This window comes from Kogia breviceps, chromosome 17, assembly GCF_026419965.1.
Source record: "Kogia breviceps isolate mKogBre1 chromosome 17, mKogBre1 haplotype 1, whole genome shotgun sequence".
In the NCBI taxonomy this organism is placed as follows: Eukaryota; Metazoa; Chordata; class Mammalia; order Artiodactyla; family Physeteridae; genus Kogia; species Kogia breviceps.
In genome coordinates this window covers 67706585-67730798 of record NC_081326.1, presented here as the reverse complement: position 1 = coordinate 67730798, position 24214 = coordinate 67706585, and the positions used below count along the sequence as shown (strand labels likewise).

The following is a 24214-nucleotide window of genomic DNA, read 5'->3' as shown; positions in this document are numbered from 1 at the left end:
AAAGGGTTTGCAGTAAAGTAGGGCTTCTCCTCACACGGGAGGCTCTTGATCAGGACCTGAGTGTACCTGGGGCTCAAAAAATCTGAAAGCCTAGCTTATCACTAGCCTTGCCGGGAGCCAAGTACCCCAGAGTCAGGGCCGTCAGTCACCCAGCCAGCAGCCTTTGTCAGCTGAGCACCCGTTAAGCAATGATGGTCTGTCTTGTGTTGCATGAGCCCCTTGATGTAGAAAGTATCATACTGATACATGGCTCCCTATTCACTTCAGGATCATAGAGAAAAGGCTCAGACCTAATACCTGAAACATTCTTCTTTAGTATGAAAATGGTGTCAGTCCATCGTAAACACTTAACTATGTGATAAATCCAGGAGACCTAATCACTTGAATGTTTCATAAACTTCACATCAATCCCCAAATTATCTCGATGACCAAAAGCCTTTCAGGACAAATTTTCTTGGAAGAGTCTTGAACCCAGAAGCAAAATGGTTCCTGGGGCCTCTTCATTAATTGCCTACAGCATCTTAATTGGTACCCCAAATATAAAGGAATCCTACATTCTTTTCTGTCCAATAACAGTAAATCCGCTTTATCTAAAACTGAGTTGTGAAAAAGGAAAAAAAAAAACTGAGTTGTGCTGGTAATGGAAAAGCTATTGCTGTTCATTAAGCATTTAACCTAGATTCATATTTGGAATCTGCTCTGTCTCATCTCACGTTGTGTGTGTGTGTGTGTGTGTGTGTGTGTGTGTGTGTGTGTGTGTGTGCACGTGTAGGACCACATCCTATTCTAGTCTAACATTTATCACATTATGTTTGTGAAAATTATTAGTTTTCTTATCCGTGGTTCCCCTAGTCCACCAGCTCCTATAGCAGGGAACATGGTTTACCCATCTCTGTATTTCCAGCACTCAGAAGTTCAGTGCCCGGCACAGAGTACGTGCTTAGTAAGTTATCTGTTGACCAGACGGATGGACAGTTTGTATTTTGAGTCAAATGAGGGAAAATACGTGTTCAGAAATCTCAAAAGCAAATAATAGGAAACTTTTAAACTAGTAGTAAGGAGTTTGCTATATTGTGTTTTGTTTATGTTACAGCTGGCCAAGAATGTAGGAAACAATAGTTTTAATGATATTATGGAAGCAAATTTACCCAGCCCCTCACCAAAACCCACCCCTTCAAGTGATATGTAAGTACTTCTCATACAATGAATTCTTTACTGTTCTATAATTGTTCTTCTACTCTCCCCAGAACTTCTCAGTTGTGGTAGTATTTTTTTTCCCCAGAGGAAATTTCGTTATGAGAAAAAAGCAGAGAAAAGTAAAGTGTTTGAAACATATTTCTGGAATGACCCGATTATTTTCATCATCACCTTTCCCTAGGTAGTTGCAGCTGCTCTATGGAGGATAAATCTTCGTAACGACAATTATCTCTTAATCCTCACATGTCGTGATAAATAAGAGACATACAAAAGCAACGGGAGATTCCTGTCAGATTGGCAAAAAGCCAAACGCTTAACATCCCACTCAGCCAGGCTGTGGGGAAACAGACATCTCCTCTCCTGTGCTGTTGGTGGGACTGCAAATGGTGCACTATCCGTAGGGGGCAAATTAGCCACATTCATCACGGTTATAGATTTCTTTACCCTGACTCAGCAGCGCCGCTTCTGGGAAGTTCCTCCTGTCCTGTAATGGAAAAGGATTAGGAACAAAGCAAGTGTCTACCTATAGATACAGGATGAAATATTCTGTGGTATGACCACACAGCGGAACCCCTTGCAGATGTAAAAAGGAATAGGAAGCTTCTTCTGTCCCGATCTGGGGTGATCTCCAGGATTACTGTCAAGTGAAAACATCAGGTGCAGCGCAGTGTTCACGGCACGCTGCCTGTGGGGCAGGGAAGGCTGGAAGGTATGGGAACAAGTGCACAGAGGCCCCCACACCCCCGACCCAGGCGCACTGTCCAAACTCAGGAGCCAGATTTTGGGTACTTCTGCTGATTAACCCCTCGCTGTGAATTCTCGCTATTCATTATCTGGACTCAAACACCAAATAGATTTGGACAGTGAAGGACACACATAAACATATATATATACACACACACATATATGTACACTCTTTCTTTTTTTTTTTTTTTTTTTTTTTTGCTGTACGCGGGCCTCTCACTGTTGTGGCCTCTCCCGTTGCGGAGCACAGGCTCCGGACGCGCAGGCTCAGCGGCCACGGCTCACGGGCCCAGCCGCTCCGCGGGACGTGGGATCTTCCCAAACCGGGACACGAACCTGCGTCCCCTGCATCGGCAGGCGGACTCTCAACCACTGCGCCACCAGGGAAGCCCAAACATATATATTTATTTATTTAAACTTGGGTTTGCTTGAAGAAACACTGGCAAATACCCAGGAAACTAATAAAAGCGCTCCCTCTGGGGTGGGTGTAGGACCCCCTCAGTAAACGCTTTTTGATATCATTTTTGTTGTTGAGTCGTGTGAATCTTTTTTTTTTTTTTTTTTTTTTTTTTTTTTTTTTTTTTGCGGTATGCGGGCCTCTCACTGTTGTGGCCTCTCCCGTTGCGGAGCACAGGCTCCGGACGCACAGGCTCAGCGGCCATGGCTCACGGGCTTAGTTGCTCCGCGGCATGTGGGATCTTCCCGGACCAGGGCACGAACCCGTGTCTCCTGCATCGGCAGGCGGATTCTCAACCACTGCGCCACCAGGGAAGCCCAGTCGTGTGAATCTTTAAACATATTCAAAAAGGTCTACAGTGAATTTACCTTTAAAAGTTTAAATCCTGTGGATAAATAGGAGAAACGAGACTTAGTTCCGACTCGAGTGATCGGGGAAGCCTGTGTGGAGTGACGCCGGCCTCAGCGTTTTGCCCCTCCTGGGTGCTTGGTTATCCAGGCACCAAATTTGCCAAGCACTTGATGGGGCACATTCGAGGAACGTGTCTTCTTCATCCTGAAATCACGCAATGCGATCTCCCAGAGGCCTCTGGGTATTTGTCTTTTCTTGAATTAGACAAATGCATGTTGTGCATTTAGTCTGTGCCTCATATTATGTCAGATGCTGAGGAAATGTCTAAACACAAGCTAGATATAAACCCTGTCCTCGTGACACCTAGAGCCTAGAGAGGAGGCTAGGTGTTAAGCAAGAAATGAAACAGTGAATCATTTAGTCGTAGCAGTGGTAAGTGTCACAGAAGAAAAGTTAGGGATGTTGGGGGCCTATATTGAATACAATATCCTAATCAAATTACACTGAGAACTAGGGCTTTCCGAAGCTAGTTGGCTCATAAAACAACTGCAGACAAATATGACCCGGGGTCACTTCACACGTGTGGTAACAGGAAGTGCTCAAGCACACACACGGCCCCCCCGTCTTGCCCACACCAGTGTTTTTGAAGTGTTTACATAACCCAAACCTCGAAGGCATTTCTTTAGGATAAATCTCATAACAGCATGGGTTTTTGTTTCCTGCTGTTCACATGGGAGACAGCATCAGCACTGCCCCGTCAGCTCTGTGGTCTCGGTCAGGCCTTCCCCTTCAGAGAGCTCGTGATTCTCCAAATCTCTAACGTAGCCGCTGTTGCCAGACTCCGGGAGTTCAGATCCACTTCCTAAACTGTGATCTTGGGCAAGTAGCTTTGACTGTCTGAGCCTCAGTTTCCTCATCTGCAAAGTGTGTCAACCCCCTAGGGCGTGGGGAGGACTAATGAGAAGAGCTTAGAGCAGCTGTGGGCAGGTAGTGAGTATTTACTGCTACTGTCATCATTATTGTTGTTTTTCTCTCATTCGGGCACAACCGAGAGGAACGGAGTGAATGTCCTGTAACATGATTAAATCACTCACATATTTAATTGAGCAACTTCTGTGTTCCAGGCACACTTTTAAGTGCTGAAGATACAGCCAGTAGTGAACAAGGCAGCTCCTGTCCTGCTTACATTCTGACTGGGGAGAGGAGAACACAGGGCATGAGAAAGTAAATAGCCTAAGTTCACATGGTAGTTGGTGTCAGCAGGAAAACATAACAGGGTGAGGGGCTGACGTGTAGGGGGTCAGGGAACGTCTGAGGACCCGACATTTGAGTTGAGAACTAGAGGGTGTGACGGCAGGTGTGAGCGAGCAGGCCGGGCAGGTGGACAGTAAGTGTTGCTGCCCTGAAGGGGGGACAGGCTTGGCGTGTTCACGTGATAACGAGAAGGCAGGTGAGGCTGCAGGGAGCTGAGCCAGGAGCGTGCTGGGAGATGCCACAGAGATGGGGCCAGACACGTTGGATATTGTTATTCTAAGCGCGATCAGAAGGTACCAAACAAAGGGAGTGACACGATAAGTTGTGTCTTAAATGGGTCCCTGTGGCTCGGTGCTGCTCACCTGGGGCAGCTTTGCCCCCAGAGGACACTTGGCAGCGTCTGGACACATTACATCGTGACTTGGGCAGGTAGTGCCGGCATCCAGAGGGTGGAAGCCCGGGACGCTGCCGTCCGTAACAGAGGATTATCCAGGCAAAATGTCCGTAAGATGGAGGTTGAGAAACCCAACTGTGGCTGATGAGTGAAGGACACTCCATAGAGGGTGGTGGGGACAGACTGAAGAGAACTTCATACCAGATCCACTGAGAAATAAAGATAAACTGCACTAAGGTGGTAGCGGCGGAGGTGGTGAAAAGTACTTCAGTTCAGTTCTCAGTGTATTTTGAAGGGAGAAGCACCAGGATTTGCTCATCAGGCTCAATATGGGGGTGTTTAAGGGAATTGTCCAGATGACGCCCACAATTTTTGGCCTGAGCGTCTAGGTAAATGGCCAGTACCGTTATCTGAGCCAGGGTAGGTAGGAAGGACCGGGTTTGGTGGGGGACAAAAGGAGAAAGTTGTCTTTCATCTAGAGCTCTTGGCATCCAGACTTTCAGACAAGTCTGTTTTCCACCCTTCCTACTGCCCCATGCCAGAAAGCCTTTCATTGCCAGGGGACTAGATGTGACTAGATAGAGATAACTCTTGAGTACCCAGAAAGGGTTAAACACATCCTGCCTAGTGAGAGCTCAGACACTTCCTGTAGCCACAGAATTGCAGAGCCAGGGTTGGAGGTGGTCTTCTAGGTGACCTGGGGCAAATACCTCAGTGCCCTCTGCATCTTTTCTGCTGGATTATCAGGTAGCATCTGCGTGATGCTTCCAGCCACAGGAGCCCACCTGCAGAGCTCTCTGCAGCTTAGATCTACCTCCCTGCCATGGATCCTAGTCCTACCCGCCTTGGATGAGAGTAGAAAGGAAGCTTAGAAATGAACCCGTAGCCGTGCACCATTCTTTGTTCCATACCGGTGCTCTTGCTTCCCTGGAAGGTAGTAAGTGAGGCAGGTATGATTGCTGATACTTCACAGGTGAGGAAACTGAGGCAGAACGAGAACTTGATTTACCCAGGGTCACGGAGATAGCAAGCGGTATCAGACTTGAATTAAGCCATCTAGTTCTTCAGTCTGATGCTCCATCCAGCACACAGTAGCTGCCTTTCAAACTTGATGTAAGCCACACACACCAAGTCTCAGAAGCCAGGCTTAGGCCATCCTTTCAGGCATCTGGAAGTCTTCCACTTCATCACATCAGGTTTCGGCCGTTCTAGGAGGACTCTGACCCAAGCATAAAGGACACTCTTGAGTGTACGACCTTGGTTCCCAAGCAGAATCTGCAGCTCACCAAAGGCTCTGTGCCACCGTCAACCAGCTCAACTCTTTGCTGCCAACCCAGAATGAAAGAAAAAAGCATCAGCGCTATTTTAAACAGTGTTTCCAGGCTGTGGGATGTGGGAAACAGTAACAGCTACCACACATGGAGTGACTATTTCTGAGCAAGAAATTTTGTGTCCCACGAATTAGAGCCCTCTTGGAAAGAGGGAAGCACCTATTAGCTGCTGTATGTTCTTTAATTCAAAATATACCAAGGAGTTATTGTCCCCATTTTCAAATGAAAAAAAAAATACTGAAGGTCATCAAGAGTAAGTAGTTTACCTAATGTTGCACAGCTCGTTTGCTGTAGGACTAGGATTTGAACCCCAAATCCATTCACTGTCTTTTTGTTAAAATTGGCTCACGTAACGGGTGAGTTCAGGTACAACTGGACCCAGGATGTCAGACAGTATCATCTGGACCGTAGCTCACTCTCCTGACTCTTGTCTCTCCTTTCCTCTGAGCCAGCGTCCATTTCAGCCTTTCCCCAAAGTTGACCATCAGGCCACTGAGGTCATAGACTCACCCCTGCAGCTGGGAGGTGGGGTCAGAACCACTTGAACTGAAGTGGAGAGGGGGTAGGTCCTGAAGAGAAGGAGAAATGCACCAGGCCCACTTGGGCTTTGGGCATGTCATCCACGGCAGGAAAGACCACTGTCTGTGACCTTTTGGAGCTTCAACGACAGTTGTGCTGAGCCTCAGTTTCCTGTCAGTGTCTTCATCCTGTCTTTGCTAGAATAAACTTGGTCTAAACCTGTTTGCTGGAATGTTGAAGAGAAGTATATCTTAATTAAAATAACTCTTCCCAGGACTTCCCTGGTGGCGCAGTGGTTAAGAATCCGCCTGCCAATGCAGGGGACACAGGTTCGAGCCCTGGTCCGGGAAGGTCCCACATGCCGCGGAGCAACTAAGCCCGTGCGCCACAACTACTGAGCCTGTGCTCTAGAGCCCGCGAGCCACAACTACTGAGCCCGCGAGCCACAACTACTGAAGCCCACACGCCTAGAGCCCGTGCTCTGCAGCAAGAGAAGCCACCGCAATGAGAAGCCTGCACACTGCAACAAAGAGTGGCCCCTGCTCGCCACAACTAGAGAAAGCCCGCACACAGCAACAAAGACCCAACGCAGCCAAAAATAAATAAATAAATAAATAAGATAAAATAACTCTTCTCAGAGAGAACTGTTTGTCAGAAAATGTAAATCTTTCTTAGCTCTTGGGAAATAAAAAGTCTTAGTTCGTTTTGCTTTGCTCTATTTTAGGACTGTACGGAAGGAATATATCACTGCAAAGTATGTAGATCATAGATTTTCACGGAAGACCTGTTCATCTTCATCAGCTAAACTGAACGAATTGCTTGAGGCCATCAAATCCAGGGATTTACTTGCACTAATTCAAGTCTATGCAGAGGGGGTAGAGCTAATGGAACCGCTGCTGGAACCCGGACAGGTACAGCTTCACTGAAATCAGGATGAAGAGGGATGCGGGAAATCAGTTTAAAAGATGACTCGTTTTATTGTAACACCACAGAATCGTGTGATGGTGTCTGAATCAGGACAATTTGAGAGTGAAAGGGGCTGCTATTAATAATTACTTTGGGGCAGCTGACTGAAACGAAGCCTGTCTAGGCGAACTAGGACCTCTGACCACTGTGTTTATACTTATCCTTTCCTTTTAGGAGCTCGGGGAGACAGCCCTTCATCTTGCAGTCCGAACTGCAGACCAGACGTCTCTCCATTTGGTTGACTTCCTTGTACAAAACTGGTACGGTTTTTGTTTTCTCTGAATATGCCTTGTGAGTTAACACAAACCAGCCCTATTGGTGGCCTACCTCAGGACTCAGGAAGCTTTTTCTGTAAAGAGCCAGATACCGTTACAGGCTTTGCAGGCCACGAGGTGTCTGTCACAGCCATTCAACATTGTCGTCATAGTGTGAAAACTGCCACAATCGGTATGTAAACCAGTGAGCAGGCCACGTTCCAGTAAACCTGTATTTACAAAACAAGCAGAGGGCCAGGTACGGCCTGTGGGCCGTAGTTCGCCAGCTCTTGGCCTAGATAAATGTAAAATCCTATCTCTGTGTCCAGAACCTGCTGCATTAAGGGAGGTTGAAAGAGAGGACACTCAACACTGAGCAAGGTAACAGATCTGTGAGTTTTCTTTGTTTATAAGTTCATGGAAAGAGATCATATGTGCGACTGACCCAATTGCGCATTCAAGTTTAGGATACACTAACAGGAGAATAATATTGAACACAGGAGGGTTAGACTTGCTGGATTCTTCGTGGGGTAGTTCTGTAAGCTACAGATTAGGGGGAGGAACTAGAGCTCATCCAAAGGAGAGCGATTAAAATAGTGAGGGGATTTGAACTCACATACGAAGAACGGTGCCTGGACACAAGCCAGATTGTACAGACACCCAGCCTCTTCCATAGAGCTGGTTCACTGTAGTGGTTGAGACCATTGGCTCCAGAGACACACGGCCTGTGTTCAGATCCCTGCTCTGTCATTTGTGTCTCGATAATCTCGCAAACAAGCACTTCATCCTCTCTGTTTCCGTCTAAAAAATAAGGGTTATAGTATACCTACCCCACCAGGTGGCTGTGAAGACTAAATGAGCTAATACACGTAAGAGACGTGTGTCTGTCCCATACACAGTAGGGACTCAATAAATGCTGGCTGCTGTTGTCACCGTGTTGCTTATAAATGGAAGTGTCACGTTAGAAACATCATCATCTTCCCTGCTTGTAAGAAGTAGGTCGCAGATTTGACTCAGTTGTTAGCATGGGAAAAAGTGGTTAATCTGTAGTTTTCAGTTACAGAGCAAGTCGTTTTTTTCTAATACTTGCATTTTTCAGTGGGAACCTGGATAAGCAGACGGCCCTGGGGAACACGGCTCTGCACTACTGTAGCATGTATGGTAAACCTGAGTGTTTGAAGCTGCTTCTCCGGAGCAAGCCCACCGTGGACGTCGGTAAGTGTGGCCAGGCGTCTCTTAATGACTGCGGGGAGGGCGTTCAGATGGCTGAGACCTAGACACGCCCGTTCCACCGTCACCTGAGCGTATTGTTCTTTGCCTCTTCAAGACGCATCTTAGATAATCATGCAACCGTGTTCTGCCTGTTTTAGTTAACCAGGCTGGGGAGACTGCCCTGGACATCGCGAAGAAACTGAAGGCCACCCAGTGTGAAGATCTGGTAAGCGGAGTGGGAGACGGGTGAGCCCAGCTGCCTTAAAAGGGTGTTCTCTGAAACCACGACTGGAGTGAGAGAAGCAGATTCTCTCTCTCTCTCTTTTTTTTTTTTTTTTGAACATTGGCTAAAGAAATTCAGACGAGCACTCAGGCTACATTTGAAAAAATGGTAAAATGATAAATTTGTCGTCCATGTCTTTTGAGTACAGTTACAATGTAGCAGCTAAAAGGCATTTGAGAGGTCTTATTACCAGACAGACTGCTTTTTTTTTTTTCTTTTTTTTTTTTTTTGGCCGTGCCACACGGCAGGCGGGGGAGGATCTTTCTTCCCTGACCAGGGATTGAACCTGAGCCCCCGGCCACGGAACATGGAAGCACAGAGTCTTAGCCACTTGACCACCAGGGAAGTCCCAAGGTGCTACTTTTTTTGTTTGCCAGACATTAGTCTTTCTCTGTAGCTTAACAGTAAAGAATTATTTGGGGAATTCCCTGGCGGTCCAGTGGGTAAAACTCTGCAGTTCCTGGGTTCAATCCCTGGAACTAAGGTCAGGGAACTAAGATCCTGCAAGCTATGTGGCACAGCCAAAAAATAAAAATAATTTTTTTTTGAAAGAATTAACTTGGGAAGCCAGTTCCAAAAATTGGACAAGTTCAGAGTGTAAATGGTTTTCAGAATGTCCAGTGCCCTGCCCTCCCCTCCCCATCCCGTGTACACACTCACCTCCAGTCCCACTAGTTCTTGCTTACACCTCTGGGCCTTTGCCTAGAGCATGATTCTCTTAACCACAGGGAAGGATAAGATAGGAAAGGTAAGTTACATTCCCTTGAGTTCCTGCTGAGTGCCAAGTACCCAGGCCCAGCAGTTGTACGTCTTTATTTTTACAGGGATGCTTTGCGGAAGTTGGAGTTACCCTTGCCCCATTTCATGACTAAGAAAGTGGGCCATGGGTGGAACCAGGACTGTCTGACTTTAAAGGCCTACCTCTCGCACTTCAGTGACTCTGATTTTGCCTTCCAGCAGGAATTTGCAGTTTTGAGGCTCATTTTAATAATACTGAGAAAGCTTTTTAATTTTGGAGAGAAGTCACGTCACCAGAATTTAAAAGGCTCCACCCATAATTCTTTGCAATTCCTCTTCAGTCTGGCCTGTGTCCCGTTTGTATAATCAGAGTTTTGCCTTTTGCCTGCAGTGCAGCTACTGGTAATGAATCCGAAACCAGAAATGAAGTGGGATTTGCTCAGTGTTTATATAATGTCCGGGTGCCTGGCATTTAAATTACACGGGTTACACCTGCTGTTACTTTCAGCTTTCCCAGGCTAAATCTGGAAAGTTCAATCCACATGTCCACGTAGAATATGAGTGGAATCTTCGACAGGAGGAGATGGATGAAAGCGATGATGATCTGGATGACAAAGTGAGTGTACGTAGTGCCTCTGGATTCCTAAGCCCTTCTCCCAGCTTTTCTCCACTATACAGATAAGACCCATTCTTTGTGAGATTGATTCTGGTCTTATGACCCGATTCACCAGGGCCATTTTCTTTGTTTAGTCTCTGATCCTTGTTCAGTGCCACTTAATAGCTGTATTAGTCAGGGTTCTCCAGAGAAACAACCAGCAGAGGTGGGTGGGTGGATGGTGTAGAGATGGAGAGAAATTCATTTTAAGGAGTTGGCACGCGTGCCTGGGGCGGGCCAGGCCAGAATCCCCAGGGCAGGCCAGTAGGCTGGGGACTCCACAGGAGCTGCAGGTGCAGTCCTGAGTTTGGAGGCAGAAAGCCTTCTTCCTTTGGGGGGTCCCTCGTCTTTCCTCTTAAGCCCTTTGACTACCTGAATGAGGCCCACCCCTGTTACTCAGAATCTCACCTAAACATTAACCACGTGTAAAAAATACCTTCACAGCAACATCTAGACTGGTGTTGGACCAAACACCTGTGCACCATAGCCATAGCCAAGTCAACACGTAAAATTAGTCGTCAAAACAGCTAATTGATAAATAATAAGTTGTCACTGATTGAGTATTTAAATATAAACTAGGTGGCAGCGAGCACACGTGTCACCTCAGGTCATCTCTATCAAAAGCCCATTGGGGTGTTGTCATTGCCCCACTTTACAGAAGAGAAGACTGACAGGGAAATCACGTGGTTTATCTGAAGTCTCACAGCGAGTAAAGACAGTCTCAGGGATTAAACCCAGTTCTGTGTGACTTTATCATAGATAGCTCTGAATTACCTCTGAAGGTTCATTTGTACCCTTTTTTTAGATTCCACATATAAGTGATATTATATGATATTTGTCTTTCTGTGTCTGACTTAGTATGATAATCTCTAGGTCCATCCATGTTGCTGCAAATGGCATTATTTTGTTCTTTTTGTGGCTGAGTAATATTCCACTGTATACATGTCCCACATCTTATTTATCCATTCCTCTGTCAGTGAACGTTTAGGTTGCTTCCATGACCTGGCTGTTATAAACAGTGCTGCAGTAGACATTGAGGGGTGCATGTATCGTTTTGAATTATGGTTTTCTCTGGGTATGTGCCCAATAGTGGGATTGCTGGGTCATATGGTAGTTGTATTTTTAGTTTTTTAAGGAACCTCCATACTGTTCTCCATCGTGGCCGTATCAATTTACATTAGTGTAGGAGGGTTCCCTTTTCTCCACACCCTCTCCAGCACTTAGTGTTTGTGGATTTTTTTGATGATGGCCATTCTGACCGGTGTGAGGTGATACCTCATTGTAGTTTTGATTTGCATTTCTCTAATAATTACTGATGTTGAGCATCTTTTCATGTGCTTCTTGGCCATCTGTATGTCTTCTTTAGAGAAATGTCTATTTAGATCTTCTGCCCATTTTTTAATTGGGTTGTTTCATCTTTTGATATTGAGCTGCCCGAGCTGTTTGTATATTTTGGAGATTAATCCCTTGTTGGTTGCTACCTCTAAAGGTTCCTGCGTGCATTTTTCATCAGCTGTGGATCCACTGGTTCCTCTTTCCCAGGCAGGATGTAAGGAGTAGTCAAAGGTGCTCCTACCGAGGGGTCCTAATGGCATTCACCATTTTCAGAGAAGCTCAATTACAATACAGCCAAGATAACCATTGTAGTAAGAGTTGGCGAAATTCCTGAGGAGTGTTCAGAGGACAGGGCGGCTGCCTCAGCCTTGGCGAGCAGTGAAGACCTTACCAAGGAAACACCACAGGAGATGGGTTTCTAAGGGTGATGAGGAGCTTGCCAGGCAAGCAAGTGGGAAGGAGTGCATCCTTCTGGGGAGGGAGAACAGCATGTGCAGAGGCCGGGGGTCATCATGGGGCCTGAACATCAGAGGGCCGGTTGGGATGCGGTGTGAGGTGCCTTCACGTGCACTGGGTGGGGAGAGGTCAGAGGCTCCCCTGAAGTGTCAGGCAGCCCAGACCACGAAAGGCATGAAGGGGGTTGTAGGCCAAGTTCAGCCCTTTGGCTTTCATCCAAGCAGGCACCGGCCGACAGAGCTTTGTTGTCAGAGAGCAGGGTTTCCTACCAGCTCTGGCTGCAGCACGGAAAATGGGCTGGAGCTGAAAGAAACTGAGGCAGGGGCTGTTCAGGAGACCAGTGGTCCAGGGGGTGCTGGTGAGCGCCTGCACGAGTTGTGGGTCCGAGGGGCACTTCTGAGCTCTCCGTGCAGGACTGTGTGGCTCTCGATGCCACTGAGGTTGGGAGACTTCCCACTTGGGAAGTTGCATGGGTGCTGGTGCTGCGAGCCAAGTGCAAACACCAGCGATCTGTCGTGGGTGGTTGAAAGTGCTTGGACTCCAAGAGGTTGAGGTTGGATGTACAGGCCTGTGTCATCAACATTAGGTGGCAGTCACGGCCATGGGTGCAGATGAGAATCCTTCCTAAGAGGGTGTAAAAGGAGGAGAGAGGTGAGGGTGGAGAGCTTCGACGTTAAAGGGCTGAGCAGGGACGGAAAAGTTAACGTAGTAGCTTCAGGCGCGGGGAGACACTGTTCAGTTGTTGGTGAATGTGTCCTGCACAAGGGAGGTATTTGTGGATTAAAGGTTAAATCTGTGTGACCTGCTTCTGAATACAATGCTCCCTAACCAGCATGTCCCTGGTGGGACCCCGATAATGACAGGAGAATGGGATGTGTGCTCTCTGGATGCTACCCTTGTGCTGTGTCGTGGCTCCTAAGCCTTTGTGTGGCTGACCCCCCAGAAACGCGGAGAACCGCAGGAGCCCAGATACCCCCCCCCCCCAGCCCGCCCTGCAGAGTCCTCGGACACCTGAAGCGTCGTCCTTGGCTGTCAGCTGACCCACCGCACTGTTATTTCATTTGCCAGCCGAGCCCCATCAAGAAAGAGCGCTCCCCCAGGCCTCAGAGCTTCTGTCACTCCTCCAGCATCTCCCCCCAGGACAAGCTGTCACTGCCGGGCTTCAGCGCTCCGCGGGACAAGCAGCGGCTCTCCTACGGCGCCTTCACCAACCAGATCTTTGTGTCCACAAGCGCAGACTCGCCCACGGCGCCGACTGCGGAGGCACCCCCGCTGCCTCCTAGAAACGCCGGGAAAGGTACAAGCTGTGGGAAGGGCTTTGTGACTGCATCTTCAGAGCTGAGAGTTGATCCCGCTTTGACGTAAGAATTTCGAGGTGCCTTTGAGTGGCAGAGTGTGGGCTGTGATGTCAGGGCAGCTTGAAACAGGGACCTCACCGTTTGCCACGTTACAGCCGAGAAGTAGTGTTACGGGCACTCTGCGTGCCTTGTCTTGTGTGAACCTGACAACCATCCTGTGAGGTGTGTGCTTTTGTGCCCATTGTACAGGTGAGGAAATTGAGGTAGAATGACTTGCCCAAAGGTCATGCAGCTGGTAAGTGGTGGAGTTGAGGTTCCATCCAGGGTCCACATGGCTCCCAAACCAGCACTCTTTCCTGTGTAATATGGGGTGAAACTTGAGTTCTTCTTAGAGAAGTTTCTTTCCTCTGCACTAAAATGTGGTAACAGCGATAGTCAACAGTTACGAAGCCCTTGCTTTACGAGAGGCCCTAAGCCCAGCACCTCTCTTCACGCTCACAGAACAAGGTAAGTAGGACAGTTGCTGGCACCAGGCAGACAGGGTACTGGTTCAGAGCTGTAGAGTAATTGGCCTGAGGTTCTTGGGGGTTTGGGATCCCCACCCAGGCCCTGTGTGGCCTGAACCCCCACACTCCTGTGCTCTCCGACGAGTGGTTTTCCACGAGACGCCACCTGGGGCAGGATCTTTAGCAGAGGAGGGCCAGGGTGCCCTGTGTTGCCACACGCCCCCACGGCGCTCATGCCAGGGGGTGACGGCCCACGAAGACTCTGCATCCTGTTCCCCGAGTCCACCGAACACCCCGCCCAGAAAGTCCATGTATTCCCACCTACATGGGGACGAGTCGAGACACAGAAGTAATAACATTAAGGGGTCGCCCCTTGCAGGGGTGTTCGAGAGGTACCCAGAGCTGTAGCTCCTGGTCTGGTCTCAGCCAGTAAACCCAAGTGCAGGATCCTCCCCGTGTCCTCCGCTCAAGCTCACGCAGGTTTGCGGGCCCCGGTGCACAATGCCGTGCCTATTTGAATCACACTGGGGCTATTTTCTGGGGAATGTGAGCTTTATTCAAAACAGTGTTTTTTCAGAGCTTATTCTCCATTGAAATAGTGTTATAAATGGAAGCAGTGTTCTTAGACCCCAGTGGCCTCATAGATTATAAAATAGTGGAGAAAGTTAAAATGAGGCTCGGGCATAAACAGTACTCATCAGAGATAACCAGGGACCAGAAGAGCAACAGCACACGTAAGCCAAAGGTCTAACCCGCCGGTGTTGTCCTTACCATTCCACATATTATGCTAGAACGTGCCTTTTAAATCACTAGCATAACAAGGTGCAGACGTGCGCTGTAAGAGGACTGTGTTACCTCTCAGCGCGGGGTGATGATGGTCCCTATCAGGGTAGCAGAGTCTGCTGAGAGCAGAGCCCCTTTCTGTACCCTAAGAAAGACCGTGAAAAGTTACTCTGCAAGAGTTCATATCCCCTGGCTGTGGTTACCAAAAAAAAGTGGTGATGACCTATCAGAGAGCCTCCAGGTCACTGAGAATCTTGGAAAAGGTCTACAGGAGAGAATGACACCAGAGCCCTAGGGGCCACGAGGCCCCCTCACCTCCTCCTACCCCTTTCCATAATTTTATCTCAAGGGGATGCAGAAACCCATAAAATATACTGACTCAGTGCCAAGTATATCTCTGCTGCCTTGAATAAATTCTGATTAGCTCTTTACCAAAGACCCAAAGACAAAGACCAAATTTATTTAGTGATGCAGCTGCTGAAACAAGTGCCTAGAGACTTGGCCGTAGCAACCGTGGTCGGCTAAGGATAGACTGCTTGCCGCCCCCCGCCCCCAATCCCATAATTGAATGTAGACGTCCCTCTCCGCTACAGTCAGGGCGTTCTTCCAGGTTGCTCATAGCAGGACATCAGATTCAGAGATTTGGTCTGAGCCGGTGAGACAAGAAGCACAGCCTGCCCATGACTTTTATGAGGGATTCAAAGCGGGAGATACTTCCTGCAGGCAGCTTGGCTCACGTGCCCACACATTTGGAAAAGTGATAATGTTTGAATGGAGTTCTCAGAAGACACAGTTGAAGATCAGCCGATGCTCTGCGCAGAGATAATTCTCCTCTGTTTTCCTTACGTTTTCGTCATTTCATTCTGTTGAAGTGATGGAACCGTTTGCGTGGAATAAGGATGTCTTGTTGTTTGGGTTGCTAGTTTCCCATGGAGGTAAAGCAGAGGTGTCTGCTTGCAGCAGAAGTCATTTCCACACTGAGAACTTCGGGGTCGTAAGGATGATAGTTTCCGGTGAGGCAGAAACAACTGATAAAGTTTCCATTAACGAGAGGAATACAGAGAACAAAAGTAGAAGGAATTATTCTGAATCCAGCTCAGGCGTATTTTCAAAAATTTGCAGCTGCCTCATGAACATGTAAGGAGTTTGACCTAAATTGCCATCGGGCAAAGCCCCCTATGCTTGGGCAGAGCTCCAGTCAGAGCTGGACTCAGCAATTCAGAATCCTGAGCTCACCGCCCTTAAGCCTTTGAAACATTTTGCTGCCTGCGCCCTCTACAGATGTGAAGTCCAGCGAGATTAAATCACAGCTATAAAATTAAGTATGCAGAAGTTTCTCGCACGTGATCAGCAGCTCTGCCCAGCCCCCCACTTCACTGTATCTTTATTAAGACTAGATATTCTTCAGGATCGCCAAGATTGGTTTGTTCTTCATCTTTAAGCTAAAATCATGTCACAGAACCTGGATTTTTTTTTTTTTTTTTTAGAGCTAGAGGGATGCTGAAAGATTGACGTGATTTGCCACCCTTCGTACAGCTAAGGACACAGAACCCTGAAAAGGCTGGGGAACTTCCACGTCACGCGGTGGCTGAAATAGGATAGAAAATTAAAGTAGGCCTTAGGACTTGTCAGCCAGACCTTCTATTGTGGTTTCTTCTTTTCCATGTTGAGGAAGAGGGTCCATCCCTGTCTTGTCTTTTCCTCGTGCATTGGTCCTCAGAATCCAGTGAGACAGTATATGAGAAAGCATTTGGTAAAATGCAGATCCCCGAACTCCCGGGAGGGACTCCTATCAGGACTGTTTAGGCTCTGACTCCACAGATGTCCCCAGAGCAGGGGAGAAGGTCGGAGCACCACGGCACTATGACGCCGCCCACAGAACAGGTGTAGCTTGCTTTTGAAGTCATTTTAAGCTACAGAACTGCAGTTTTCTCCCATTGTAAAATTCCACCCCTTTTACACAGCCGTGGCACAGACTGTGCTTGACATGAGATTTTTGTGGAGGTTAGAGAGAGGGACGGGAAGCTTCCAGCTCAGCACCTGGCACCCAGGCTGTGCCCCAGGGAGGGTTCTGCTGCTGACATTTGAGCCACTGCAACTCCTCAGCTTTAAAAAAGCATCCTTGGGGAATAGGAACCGGGGTGGAGCTGCCCAAGTCTGGTAAACCAGCAGGCGCTCTGAATGGCGAAGCCTGGCATGACGTGGGCACCTTTAACTCAAAGGATTTGTCAAGTAAATGAGCGATAAGTCTGATCTCAAGAAGCTTATTTAACTTACTTAAATGAACTAAGTTTTCAAGCTTTTAGAAGCATGACGTGATATGCTAACTAATTTCAGTTCGTTCCCATCTGTTTGTGAGATCAGTCCCCTGGACTCAGGCATTAATTATGTGGCACCTCTGCATATCCTGTGAATACCTGTAGGAATCCTGCAGTCCACACACGTTTTCTATCACATGGACTTCCTGTTTCACACAGGCTCCGGCCTTGGTCTGATAAACCAGCAGGTGATCCTCACAAAAGCAGCTCAGGGCCTGGCACACGGAGGGCTCGACGGGTGCTTGTCCCGGAGAATGTTGAACCCGGTGCTGCCCTCGCCATCCCTGTAGGTGGAGAGCTAAGCACCCACGTCAATCCAAGAGTATAGTTGGAGAGTAACACACCCTTCGAGGCAGGTCCATCTGTAAACCAGACCATGCCTGCTGGGCAGCTGTGAGCCGCTGTGGATTCAAACCCTACTTTATCCTCCTCTCTCCCTTGCCCCACCTAGGAGGCTGGGGTTCCTCCCCACCAAGTGCTAATCCTGTCCCTGTCCTGGTCTCCTTTTCACATTTAACTCACCTTGCTAAGTTTCGGGGCCTTCATCTGAAAAGTAAGAATCAGGTGTCTGGCTGGCTGGGTCCCTGCTTAGAACATGAAGCAAGGTACGTAAAGTGGCTGGCACGGCGCGAGCACTCAGCACGTAGTATGGGAGCCTGCCGGGTCCTGCTGCAGGTGTCCTGGGCCCTGGCAGGGGAGCAGAGTGGGAGCGGGGAGCTCCTGCCCGGAGGCTCGCGCTCCAGCCGGTGAGGAAGCGGGGAGCTGTGCCCTCACCGGGGCACCAGCCGGCGGCACTCCAGGTTTGAAGAGAGGGTGAAGGGAGTCTTCCTTTCCCTCCCCCCTCCCCCTGGAGGCAGAACGCCTCCACACGGAGGCCGGGAGTGAGCTGTCCCTGCATCCCTGGCACAGAGGGGGCATGCTCCTGCAGTGCCTGTCGAGTGAACGAACAACAGCAGAATCAGTGAAAGCACGTCCCCGAATGTGCGGCCAGAGCAAGGAGGGGACGCTCATAACCCTCACCCGGACGTCCCGGGGCCGTGATGATGACTGACTTGCCCAGGATCCTTCTGCACCATGTTATGCCCACGCTCGGTTGTGTAAGCATTCCACACACCATCGTCCTGACTCATTGCAGGTCTGTAGCAAGTTAGGGCAGAGGGGGGTGGCCAGGGAGAAGGCTGCCGCGGGGGTCTGTGCCTGAAAGTGCCCCGTTCCAGGAGTTGGGCTTGCCTAGGAGGTATTTCCCTGTGAGTGGCTTCATTCCTGTGCTGATGGCTGTAGAGTTTCCTGGGATTTTCTTATCTCACAGGAAGGTGGCCATTGGAGTGGCTCGATTTTAAAGCTTCCCTTGGACCTTTGTCCTTCATTTGTGTTGAATTTTTTTGATTTTTCTGGGTTTTTTTTGTGTGTGTGAGTGGGTTTTTGTTTGCTTGTTTGTTTCGCCCATTTTTCTCAGTCTCTCTCAATCCTTTTTAAAGCACTGCACCCGTGTGTCACCTTGCGTTGGCCTCCTTGCTGGCCAAGAGCACGTCTGTGACTTCTGCCCTCAGCAGTGGCCACTGGCCTGGGCTCACCAGCCCAGTCGCCCGACTGCCAGGGTGTGGAAAGGGGAGCAGAGGAAATGCTGTTGTGCGTCTTGCACGTAAGAATGTATGAGCAGGGCTTCCCTGGTGGCTCAGTGGTTGGGAATCCACCTGCCAGTGCAGGGGACACGGGTTCGAGCCCTGGTCCGGGAAGGTCCCACATGCCGCGGTAGCAACTAAGCCCCTGCGCCACAACTGCTGAGCCTGTACTCTAGAGCCGGTGAGCCACAACTACTGAGCCCACATGCCACAACTACTGAAGCCCGTGCGCCTGGAGCCCATGCTCCGCAACAAGAGAAGCCACTGCAATGAGAAGCCCACTCACCGCAACTAGAGAAAGCCTGCAAGCAGCAACGAAGACCCAACACAGCCAAAAATAAATAAATCAATTTTAAAAAGCAAAAAAAAAAAAAATCCTTTTAAAAAGAAAAAGAAAAAAAGAATATATGAGTGTTAAAGAACCAACCCTGGGCCCCTTGAGTTCGGCACTTTTCTCTTAATGATCAGTGTCCTGGACGGAGACCGAAGGACACGTGCATGGCTCCTGCGTGTTCTGTGTGCAGCGCTGCGTCTTTCAGTGTCACTGCCGTGTTGGGATCCTGCCAGGCCTGCTGCCAGCCCACCGTGCCTTCTCCACACGGCCCCCTCCTCTGCACCATGCCTCTGTTTCCCCACCTGAGCGTGGAGATGATGATAGCTCCTTCCTACTACACACAGTTCTTCTCTAAGTAAATAGTCTTGCATCTTTATCTACTTTTTTAAAATATGTAAATTTATTTATTTTTATTTTTTATTTATTTTTGGCCACGTTGGGTCTTTGCTGCTGTGTGCAGGCTTTCTCTAGTTGTGGCAAGGGGGGGCTACTCTTGTTTGTGGTGCGCGGGCTTCTCATTGCGCTGGCTTTTCTTGTTGCGGAGCACAGGCTCTAGGCACACGGGCTCAGTAGTTGTGGCGCACGAGCTCAGTAGTTGTGGCACACCCGCTTAGTTGCTCCATGGCATGTGGAATCTTCCCAGACCAGGGCTCGGACCCATGTCCCCTGCATTGGCGGGCGGATTCGTAACCACTGCACCACCAGGGAAGTCCCTATTACTTTTTAAGTGATAAAACTTTCCATTCTTTTTAAGTTCTGTACTGTGAAAACCATTAGAAAATGGTAAGTTTGTCATTTGTATTGTCTATAGTTGTCTATATAACTCTGTCATTAACTTCTGTCATTAACACTTCTGTTTGGCATGTTAGAATATGTATGTTATTATTCTACACACAGTTTTTCTGAAAACTGTCAGGATAATTTTTAAAGCCATCTTCTGGGTCTTGTTTTAAATTTAAATTTCAAAGGTGTACTTGTATTTGGTCTCCCAGCGTGGAAGACCTCTGGGTATTCTGTTTTAATAAAAACCAAAGGTAGGGCTTCCCTGGTGGCGCAGTGGTTGAGAATCCGCCCGCCAATGCAGGGGACACGGGTTCGAGCCCCGGTCCGGGAAGATCCCACATGCCGCAGAGCAACTATGCCCGTGCGCCACAACTACGGAGCCTGTGCTCTGCAACGAGAGAGGCCGCGATAGTGAGAGGCCCGCGCACAGCGATGAAGAGTGGCCCCCGCTCGCCGCCAACTAGGGAAAGCCCTCGCACAGAAACGAAGACCCGACACAGCCAAAAATAAATAAATAAATAAATAATTTAAAAAAAAAAAAAAAAAAAACCAAAGGTACAAGGACATTGAAGAAGACTCCTCCTGACTTACACCATGAATTATTTCCATAGCCTGTGCCCAGCATGTGCCAGGTGCTGAGAGAGAGAGAGACAGTGTGGATCTCACTCTGAGGAGGCTCCCGGCCTGGGAAAGAGGAGAGAGTGCAGCTCTGATGCAGGGTAGGGGGTATGTACTGCCATTTAGCCTTGCGCGAGCCGAGATAGAAGCAGTTGCTCCAGGACAAAGGAGGGTTAGAGGAGGCTTCTGGATGAGCTATAACCCTTGGCAGATGCAGAGGAGAGGAGGGACCACAGCGAGCACCGAGGCTTCCGAGATGCCCGGCGGCGTCACGCGCGTGGGCTTCCCGAGCCCTGGCCGCATGGTGGCCACACGTCTGAGCTGCAGGCCTCAGCGAGGGACCTCCCTGAGCCGGTGACGGTGAGGTGCTCGAGGCAGCACAGCTCGCATGGGGCCACTAGCGTTGAAGCCCCGGCAGAACGTCTAACTGAGTGACCAAGAGGCTGTTGGAGATACACGTGAACCCCCAGTAAGAGCTGCATGGTACACCCTGCCTCCTTGTAGGAGACCTTCTAATAATTTAACCTTGGAGCTATTTACGGCAGCTTCGGAAATCTAGACCATATTTTTAAGAAAACGTGTTAGAGGATAATTTGCCATAATAGCCAGTATTAGTGGCAAGTGTGGTTTAGGGTGTTTTCTCCTTATTCCCACAGGCCCTGGCAGAGTTGAGGGAAGAAAACTGGCTGCCCGAGGGTCCCCTCGCCACCTGTTAATCTTGCCTCCCACGAGTTTGTTTGATGCTGTGTTTACTATTTTTCAGTTTGTTTTGTTTTCGCTTTCTTTAACCCTCCAGAATTGCTTCTTTCCTGACCAAGCCAACGCTCAGGTTTATTTTGCAGGAAACATCCTTTTTAGTGCTTCAAGACTAGTTTCTTATTTTAGAAGTCTTTTGAGTTCTTTACAGTAAAGTTAAAAATTTTTGTCTGCTTTTCTGGGGTCTGATATAGTGTTTTTCACCCTTTTTTAACTCATGCCTTACCAGCCAAGAAGATTTCATGGCATCTTCCTTTCTGTAGCCTCTATTACAGAACAATAGGTGGGTCTGTGTGTTGTTTGCCATGAAAGTCGATTACAGTATTGAATATTTCTTTTCGAACTTCACACTATCTCTCCCTAGGTCCCCTCGCTCCCTGGTTTCTGATCTGTCACCCTAAGTGAGACGTTCTGTCTTCCTTAAGGATCGCTAGCCTTACAACGAGAGAAGTAGAACTTTGTCCATCCATTAATTCGATACTGAATTTACTAAATGCAGCTTTCTCTATACGAGGCCAGAGAACAGCCTGACCCTGGTAGAACCTGCAGCATGGTGGGGAGAGAGGCAATGAACAAGTCAGCAAAGACAGCTAATTAGAGACTGTAGTAGCTGAGGTCTGAAAGTAAGACAAAGCTGTGATGACGTGAGGAAGGGAACAGTAACCCCTACATTTTAAAGTGATGATTCGGGAGGCTTGATTTTGCTTGATTTGTGGTTACAGGACAACTCTGGTCTGATCACTCCTAAAACCACGTACACAGACAGCTTTGCCCAGAGACATAGCTCCATTGGCCACCTGTGTTTCCAGGCAGGATTTGAAACTAATTGATATGGCCTTCCAGAGGCATTGCATCAGAAAGTCCCTAGATGGCGATACGGATGAAACTGCTGGAGACTCGTACACCATCGTCTGTTATGTATTCTCCATTGATTTCCAAGAGGAAAATCACACTTCCTAGTACCGAGCGTTGTTGCCATTTTCCTCGTGTGGCGAGCCCAGAAAATGCTGGCCTGGCTTTCAGGACGGGGCGAGCCCTCGCCATCCCCAGAGACCTGCATCATGGTTCAGCTCCGCCCCTCGTGGCTCCAGACCCTTACTCACGCCCAGCCCCGCGTTCCTAGCTGCCAAATGGGGCCAGTAATACCAGACCCACATGCCTCACAGGGTTGTTGTGAAAATCAAGGCAGACAGCACGTGCGAACACATTTTGCAAACTAGGGAGCACCGTACAAACGCAAGGCTAAAATAACAATGCCTTTACTGTTACAAAAGTAAAACAGTTTCTGAAACTTCAGTGACTGGTGCCGTAATTAGGCGTTGATTCGGGGTATCGGTAAGGCTTCCATCTCGTATCTCATCAGTAGGACTGAGAATAAATACTGCCCCTAGGGCCATTGAATTCTAAAGCAAACGACCATTTTACTGAGATGAACAGTATTTACTTCTAAGACGAGACTATCTTTGAGAAATGGGGGTTTAAATCTGTGTTTGTACTGAGCAGTAATTGATCACGGGAAATAGCAAAGCTTGTTTTCCCAGGGAAGGAGGCCAGCAGTAATTAAGCTTCTCTTTTAATATGCAGAATGTAAAAAGCTCTTTTGGAGCCTTTCTGGATCACCAGGTACCTGCTATCCTGTGATAAACGTTTGGTGTGGCAGTGTTCCTAGCTTTTTTTGTTTCTTTCCTTTTTTTCTCTTTTAATGTTTGTGGACACTGTTGTCCAGTCAAACCATAACCGGGTAATGATCATAAAGAGAGATTGGTCAAAGTGCCCAGCATAGAGTGCTCGGCACACACCAGCCACTTCAGTGTCACTTGGAATAAACAAAATTAACAGCGCATATGCTACTCCCATAGCGCTCCTTGAAAACAAACTCCTTTTTTTCTTAAAACGTTAGTTCAAAAAATCAACTTTTGCAGTAGTGGTGTGTGTGTGTGTGTGTGATATTAATATCATTATTGCTATCCTATCATTACCTCTGGAGAAAGTAGAATCTTTTAAAAAACCTGCAGAAATCAGGGCTTCCCTGGTGGCGCAGTGGTTACAAATCCGCCTGCCAATGCAGGAGACACGGGTTTGAGCCCTGGTCCGGGAAGATCCCACATGCCGCGGAGCAACTAAGCCCGTGCGCCACAACTACTGAGCTTGCGCTCTAGAGCCCGTGAGCCACAACTACTGAGCCCACGAGCCACGACTACTGAAGCCCACGTGCCTAGAGACTGTGCTCCGCAGCAAGAGAAGCCACTGCAATGAGAAGCCCACGCAGCGCAACGAAGAGTAGCCCCCGCTCGCTGCAACTAGAAAAAGCCCGCACGCAGCAACAAAGACCCAATGCAGCCAAAAATAAATAAATTTTTTTAAAAAAAATTTTTAAGCCTATAGAAATCAGTGAAGCTTACGTAACTTGTTCAAGCTTCCAATATAATAGGTGGTTTATGATTTCTAGAACAGTTCAGAATTGGAGGAAAAAAGGGTTTTTGGATTTTCCTTCTTTACAAGTAACCCCTTACATGAGAGCCTTCATTATTTATAAAAGTCATTAAAAAAAAAAACTTCAGGCAACGTTTGCTGACTGAAAAAAAAATTGCAGTGGAGAGAGGAACCCTATTCTATGAATCCAGTGTTCATGTTTCCACGTGAGGCCCTTTGGAGGTTTAGCTGGTATTTTGCTCTTTCTCCATTGATTTTGCTGGCAGTGCTGTGTGCTTTCTTCCTCTGTAGGTTTTGCAGTGGTTCCAGTGAGTTACTGGTTTAAAATGTGTGTGTTTTATTTCTCCCGTTTTACCCAAAGGATGATCTAAACCCAGTAGCGTTCCATGTGGACTGACGTTTTGTTCCTTAAAGGCGCACACTCTCCTTTTTCATTTTTTTTTTTTACCAGGAATTTTTAAAAACCCTCTTTTCGGGATTTACCGGGTCGACGGACTTGGCCGTCCCCGGCCTCGTCCTTCGGTCTCTGTGTGTCACACTCCATTTGATGCACGGGAGGGACTGCACACAGGCTGTTCCATCTGCGAGACCGGGATTAACCTTCCTGCACCATTCGA

At 48.2% G+C, this 24214-nt stretch overlaps 1 protein-coding gene across 3 annotated transcripts in view; it reads left to right on the top strand.

Annotated features, from left to right (window-relative positions):
* ASAP1 (ArfGAP with SH3 domain, ankyrin repeat and PH domain 1) overlaps nucleotides 1-24214 on the top strand; it is a 352190-nt gene that overhangs the window by 305068 nt on the left and 22908 nt on the right. For all 3 annotated transcript variants that reach the window (XM_059043152.2, XM_067017038.1, XM_059043147.2), the window contains 7 exons: nucleotides 1094-1185; nucleotides 6972-7158; nucleotides 7388-7473; nucleotides 8567-8682; nucleotides 8838-8905; nucleotides 10209-10316; nucleotides 13215-13443. In XM_059043152.2, coding sequence (XP_058899135.1) covers nucleotides 1094-1185; nucleotides 6972-7158; nucleotides 7388-7473; nucleotides 8567-8682; nucleotides 8838-8905; nucleotides 10209-10316; nucleotides 13215-13443 — 886 coding nt within the window. The remainder of the gene's footprint in view (nucleotides 1-1093; nucleotides 1186-6971; nucleotides 7159-7387; nucleotides 7474-8566; nucleotides 8683-8837; nucleotides 8906-10208; nucleotides 10317-13214; nucleotides 13444-24214) is intronic.